General features: G+C 61.2%; 1 protein-coding gene across 2 annotated transcripts in view; it reads left to right on the forward strand.

Moving 5' to 3' along the window:
• The window catches only part of TNRC18 (trinucleotide repeat containing 18), a 73,498-nt gene that overhangs the window by 61,307 nt on the left and 5,639 nt on the right, over positions 1-6,552 (forward strand). For both annotated transcript variants that reach the window (XM_040990028.1, XM_040990029.1), the window contains 6 exons: positions 3,693-3,845; positions 4,331-4,472; positions 4,866-4,983; positions 5,090-5,165; positions 5,256-5,364; positions 6,247-6,363. In XM_040990028.1, coding sequence (XP_040845962.1) covers positions 3,693-3,845; positions 4,331-4,472; positions 4,866-4,983; positions 5,090-5,165; positions 5,256-5,364; positions 6,247-6,363 — 715 coding nt within the window. The remainder of the gene's footprint in view (positions 1-3,692; positions 3,846-4,330; positions 4,473-4,865; positions 4,984-5,089; positions 5,166-5,255; positions 5,365-6,246; positions 6,364-6,552) is intronic.

Here is a 6,552-nt window from a genome sequence, read left to right on the forward strand (position 1 = left end):
GGCCAGGAGCCAGGAGCTGCTTCTGGGTCTCCCTCATGGGAGCAGGAGCCCAAGGACTTGGGCCATCCTCCGCTGCTTTCCGAGGCTCATTAGCCAGGAGCTGGGTCGGAAGTGGAGCTGCCAGACAACAGCTTCATCGGCCATGCTGCGGTGCCACCCTGAGTGTGCCCGGTTGGCACTGGTGGGTGGCAGTGAGGCCAGTGAACGTGACAGTCTGAAGCCAGAGCCTCCAGGATGTGTCAAGGTCTCAGCAGGTTCTGCTGGAGGCAGAGGCCCCAGCACCGTGCTGCTTGTGGTTCCTGGCCAGCACTTCATCTGAGGGGAAGCTGATGTCTTCAGAGGTGAAAAGAGGAGAGCGAGCGAGCGAGCGAGCGAAAGGCCCTCCATCACAGCCTGGGAGACTCGCTTTCCCGGAAGCGTGACTGAGTCCTGTCAGCCTTGCTGTGCCGGCTGCCAGTGTCCCGTTATTCCTTTCTTGAGTGTTTCAGTGCAGATTTGCAGGAAGGTTCTGGCGACATTTTGACTCCAGTCATCCCCCAGTTGCTCTGATCCCTGCTGGGGCCAGATCACAGAAAGGGCTGGGACTCGGCCGTGGGGAGGCGGCTACAACGGAGTGTCATCCATGGGCACTGGGCGCGTGCTCCCCTCGGCACTCCCCATGTCAGGGCCGTGAGAGGGAAGATGCCACGCTGGGAAAAGATTGTCATCATGCCAGGAACTCTGCCATGGGTCTCATATGTTCTGGCACTTTCCCCATGAGCCGGTCACCGCCCCGTTCCTTCATGTGAGGGAGATGGCACTCCCCATGGGTGCGGAAACAGGCCTGCTGTAAGCCCAGGGATGCCAGCACTGTTTATCTCGTCACCCAGGCGATGACTGCCACCAGGGTGGGTGTAGACAAGCACGGATGTGGCGGGCAGGGTGGCATGGATGGCAGGAGGGGCAGCTCGCAGCTTCGCTGGTGAATGCTTTATCTCTGGACTTGTCCAGTTGATGTTCTCACACCGTGGGTGACTCAGAGCGTGGAGCGGGAGGCCCGGGGCTCCGCTGTCTCATTTACCGGCTGCACGCAGAGCTGTGTGCGATGCTTCCTCCTGATCACTGCGCTTTCCAGTGGCCATGGGAGGAGGGAGCTGGCCGGGGGCTGCCAGAGTCAGGTTCTGAGCATGGGTTCTCGCTGCCTGCGCCCGAGCCACCGGGCCACGCTGAGCTCTGGGGTCCCACTTCCTAGCGTGTGAGCAGCCGGGGCTGTTGGGAGACAGGACCAGGGGTGCACCTAGTCTCAGCCTTTTAGTAAGTTTTGGGTGGTTTTACTCTGCGAGGCAGACAGGCACACACACACACACACACACACACGTAGGTCTTCCATCCTCTGGTCTACTTCCCAAATGCACACAACAGCTGAGGCTGGGCTAGGCCTGACACCAGGAGACTGGGTCTCCACCCACGTGTCTCAGTGGCCATGCATTCCAGTACGGGCGGACATGGGCGTCCCCAGTGTGTCCTGTTGTTGTGCCCAGCGCCTGCCAGGGCCATTTTGACGGTGTGGTGAGCGTGGATGGGAGAGGTGCACTGTGACCCACAGGAGACCGACACATCTGTGCAGATTACTCCGTGAGCAACCACTTTTGAGACGTGATTTTGTTTAGGCAGCTTTTTTTTTTTTTTAAGATATATTTCTTTGTTGGGGTTGGTGCCATGGCAGAGTAGGCTAGGCTGCTAGCTCCAGCATTGGCACCCTGTAGTGGTGCCGTTTTGAGTCCCAGCTGCTCCACTTCCAATCTAGCTTGCAGCTTATGGCCTGGCAAAGCAGTGAAAGGATGTCCTTGGACCCCTGTGCCCCTGTGCCAAAGCCAGAAGCTCTTGGTTTTGGATGGGCTCAGCAAAAGTCCTCACCTTGCATGTGCCAGGCTGCCTTACTTCCCGCCCAGCTCCCTGCCTGTGGCCTGGGAAAGCAGCAGAGGACAGCCCAATACCTTGGGACCCTGCACCCACTTGGGAGACTGGAAGAGGCTCCTGGCTCCTAGCTTCGGATCAGTGCAGCACCGGCCACTGTGGCCACTTGGGGAGAGAACCAGTAGATGGAAGATCTTTCTCTCTGTCTCTACTCCTCTATGTAAATCTGCGTTTCCAGTAAAAATAAATGAATCTTTAGAAATGGAGCAGCTGGGACTTGAGTTAGCACCCTGGTTTGGGATGCGGGTCCCAGGCAGCACCTTTTACACTGGTCTTTAGACTTAGTTGGCTGTCATGGGTATCTCTGCTTGCTGTGAGCTTTTGGAGTACTTTGTTTCAATGGTGTCTCGTCTGCCTGGGCTGACGATGGTGTCTCTGTTATTGTTCTGAATCCTGGACACCTCTGGGTCACACTGCAAGTTCGTTATTTTCTTCTTGTTTTTTTTTTGTTTTTTGTTTTTTTTTTTGTTTTTTTTTTTGTGTGTGTGTGTGTTCTTTTTGTTTTCCCCCTAGTTTATCTGTTTACTCATTTTTAGAGGGCAGGGGGCTTACAGAAATGGGTTTTCTAGTTAAAAGGGAAACATCAGTTAGCAGTGTTCTCAGCAACATATTCTGGAAGACAATGTGGAAGATTAAAAAACAAAAAGCCAAGTAGGAGACAGCTTCATTGCCCCTGCCCTGCCCTGCTGAGGCTCCTGGTGGAGCTGGTCTGAGAGCCACAAGGAGCTGCTGCTGCCAGCTGCCCCGCAGCCCCCAGGGGGCGCCTGTCTGGGTGGCACCTGTGCCTGTGGCTGGCCTTTGCTGTGAGCTCGTTGTCCACCTGCCCTGTCCCCAGCGCCCAGCCCTGTGACCTGGGTTTGCCAACTGTGGGTTGGGACCCTGGTGGTGCCTCCCTCTTCCCCATGCCTCTGGCTTTGCCCTGAATGTGACCATGGCAGCTACAGACATGTGGTGCTCCTGTCTCTGTGGCAAGTTGCTGGGCAGCTTTCAAGGATCTGAGGGCCTCTCAAATGAGGCAAGCGGGGGAGGGGAGTGGGCAGGCTGGCAGGGGGCCAGGTGGGCAGGCAGGGGGCCAGGCGGATGGGGGGAGGGAGCAGGCAGGCAGGCAGGGGGCCAGGCAAACAGAGGGGCGGGCAGGCGGGCAGGCAGGCAGGCGGGCAGGCGGGCAGGTGGGGAGGCAGGCAGGCGGGCAGGCGGGCAGGCAGGCGTGTGGGGCTTCAAGGCCCGGGCCACTACTGGGGCTGGCCCTGTTTGCAGGAGGGGGATAATAGGCAATCCTGTATGTCCATTGCTGGGAGGGGGACCCGCCCCATCCCCTGTGATCAGGCCATGCCTGCCACTACTCAGAAGGGAAGCTGCCTAGTGTATAGCGGCGTGTACCCCCAAGACTGGCTGGGGAGGACAGCTGCCACGCAGGCCCTGGAGCTGAACCCTGGCACGGATGCCCAATGCTCCCGTGTTGTGCGTGCTTGCAGGGAATCCTGGCGTGCTCATGCCATGGCCAGTGGTGTCCCCTGTGCAGGCAGCAGACGCCTTCATGTCAGCACTGTGTTGTGGGGGGCAGGTGGGAGAGGGGTAGGCAGCAGCCACTTTCCGGCAATCATAAAATGCTCATGGGGTGGAACGTGGGGGTTTGTGGGTGTGTGTCCTCACCTGGGAGTGGCTCGTGCGGGGGGCGGGGGCAGATGGGGTGGGATCCAGCCCTGCTGACACTCCTCTCTGCTGCTCCTCTTCAGAAGAAGAAGGGGAAGGAGGCGGGGCCGGGAGCCCCTGCACAGCCATCCCGTACGCCTGCCCTGCCCCCTGAGGCCAGGGTCCCTCACGCCAGCTCACTGGCCACTGCCAAGAGGAACAAGACCAAGGCCAAAGGGAAGGAGGTGAAGAAGGAGGTGAGGCTGCCCCTGTGCCATGCTGCCTCGTGGGATGCAGGACAGGGTCTGAGCATCTGGGAAGGGAGCCCAGCCTACACAGCATTCTCTACGCCCCTAGGCCCGGGGGAGGAGGGTCCAGGCGCCGGCTACTATTGCAGTGCGGTCCCAAGACACACAGGATGTGGTCCCTGTCCCCAGGAGGCTCTGCCCTCATGGACATGACCAGGGCATCTAAACCATTGCCATGGTGGTGGCTGACCCCACGTGGGTTCCCAGGCTCCAGCAGCTCATGGCCCCCACCGGCCCATTGCACGTGGCCAGGAGTGCTGCCTTGGTTTCTCTAAGGAGAGAGCCAGGTTCTGTGCCATGGTCCTGGTGGCAATGAGCGCTGTGCTGAGCACCCACAGACCTGTGTTGTCCTGCCAGGACCCCCGCTGTGCCCTGGGATTCCTGGGTCCCCTTTGCCATGTCCTAAGCTGTCTGGTATTCTACTCTGTCCCCAGAACCGGGGCAAGGGGGGTGCTGTGAGCAAACTCATGGAGAGCATGGCGGCTGAGGAGGACTTCGAACCCAACCAGGACTCCAGCTTCTCGGAGGACGAGCACCTGCCTCGCGGCGGGGCCGTGGAGCGGCCACTGACCCCAGGTGAGCCGCAGGCCCCTGTGTGCACAGGGTCTGCGGGCAAGTGAGGGCCAAGGCAGGGGCTGAGCCGCGGAGGCGGGTGGCCGTGAGCTCGGTTGAGGGTTGGTTTCCCCAGCACAGACACGAAGGGGAAGTGGACAGCAGGGTCAGGAAGGATGTCCTGAGCTGGGGTAGCAGTAGGTGACAGGGACTTCCTGCTCAAGCCCAAGGCTCTGCAGCCCGCCGTGGTGGCATCACACCCGCGTCTCCCCAGGCACCTGGGGCTGCCATCTGCACGCAGATGCACACGCGTGCCTTGTAGGTTTGTCCAGCTGCCGGGGGGAGGGGCAGCCAGCGAGCCTGGGCAGGAGGCAGGGTCTCTGGGTCGCAGCCCTGCCTCACGGCCCCCTCCCGCAGCCCCACGCTCCTGCGTGATTGACAAGGACGAGCTGAGGGACGGCTTGCGTGTGCTCATCCCCATGGACGACAAGCTGCTGTACGCCGGGCACGTGCAGACGCTGCACTCGCCGGACATGTGAGCACGCCTCCGAGCCGGCCCTGCGCTGGGCGGGGTGAGGGGCAGGCCCTCCCGGAGGTGTGCGGCCTCTGCCTCCTCACGTCGCCTCTGCCTCGCCTTGCAGATACCGCGTGGTGGTGGAGGGCGAACGGGGGAACCGGCCCCACATCTACTGCCTGGAGCAGCTGCTGCAGGAGGCGGTGAGCAGGGAGAGAAGGCGAGACTCCTGGGGGAGGCAGTGCTCTGTACCTCCGCGTGGTACTGAACCCCATCCCTGCCCGCCCTCCCAGATCAATGATGTCAGGCCGGCCTCCACGCGCTTCCTGCCGCAGGGGACCCGGATCGCAGCCTACTGGAGCCAGCAGTACCGTTGTCTCTACCCGGGCACTGTGGTCCGAGGTGAGGAGGTGCCCACCCTGGACCCCTAGGGCACTCCCTGTGCCCCAACCCTTTGGTGGGGTTTCATGTCATCACCCACACCTAGCTGTGGCTGGTTTCAGTGCAGACTTGCCCCGCTGCCCGTGACTGTGAACGCAGGGCCTTCAGGCACGGCTGGGTCCAGATCGGGCTCCCTCCTAAAACTCTCACCTTACTGGCATCCCGTTAGTTCCGTCCCGAGCCTGGCCACCAGATCTGCCACCAGCACATTTTCTGCTCCTTCCCTGCACAAGGTCTGGGGTGGCCCCGTGGTTTTTGCTGAGGGACCTGGACCAGCTCCTTGTCCCTGAAGTGACAGTGAGACTGTATCCTGGGGAAGGGGCACCTGCAGGGAGTTCAGGGCAAGCAAGGGAGCCAGACAGAGTCCCAGGGGACCCAAGAGGGGCAGGAGGCAGGGGTACCAGCCAGGCTGCCCGTCGGAGATCTGGCAGTCGGTGGGCCGGGGGGCCCAGATACCAGCTCCTGTGGGGCTGGCTCCTTATCGGGTCTGTGGATGGAGGCTTGGTGGCTGGCGTTCCAGAGCAGGGCTGGGCTGTTGTCCTGTGATGTACAGACATCACCACACACCCAGATTGGTCAGGTCAGAGCTGGGCAAAGTGCCAGGGGCACACCCCTCAGCCTTTTCACGTGCTGCCGGGCCGGGCTGTCTCCTGAGCCTGGCTTCAGACACTACCGACAGAACCGAAGTCGGCGCCTGCAGGCTGTAGTGTCCGGATTCTGTACCACTGCACCCCCACCATGGTGTCGTCCAGTTGCTGTGCCTCCACCCCCGGCTGTGATGGGCCCATCTGCCTCCCCTCTGATTTAAGGGGTGCAACCCCCTGACCTGTGTGCCCTGGACAGGGCTGCTGGACCTGGAGGATGATGGGGACCTGATCACCGTGGAGTTCGACGACGGAGACACGGGCAGGATCCCCCTCTCGCATATCCGCCTCCTGCCACCTGACTACAAGATCCAGTGTGAGTGACCCCCTGCCCCGGGCCTGCGTTCCCAGCCAGCCTTGCCCTGCTCTCTGCCACTTGAGGCACTGTGACCCACAGTGGGTAGAAGTGGCAAGTTGTGTCTGGGGTCTCCCAGGTGGCGCCTGCGGAGGGACTGCCAGGGTTTCCGTCTCGCGACCCATAAAGCGTGACCACAGCCGCAGCAGC

The sequence above is a fragment of the Ochotona curzoniae genome, unplaced genomic scaffold (assembly GCF_017591425.1).
Source record: "Ochotona curzoniae isolate NIBS_2020 unplaced genomic scaffold, NIBS_Ocur_1.0 contig_54, whole genome shotgun sequence".
Classification (NCBI taxonomy): domain Eukaryota; kingdom Metazoa; phylum Chordata; class Mammalia; order Lagomorpha; family Ochotonidae; genus Ochotona; species Ochotona curzoniae.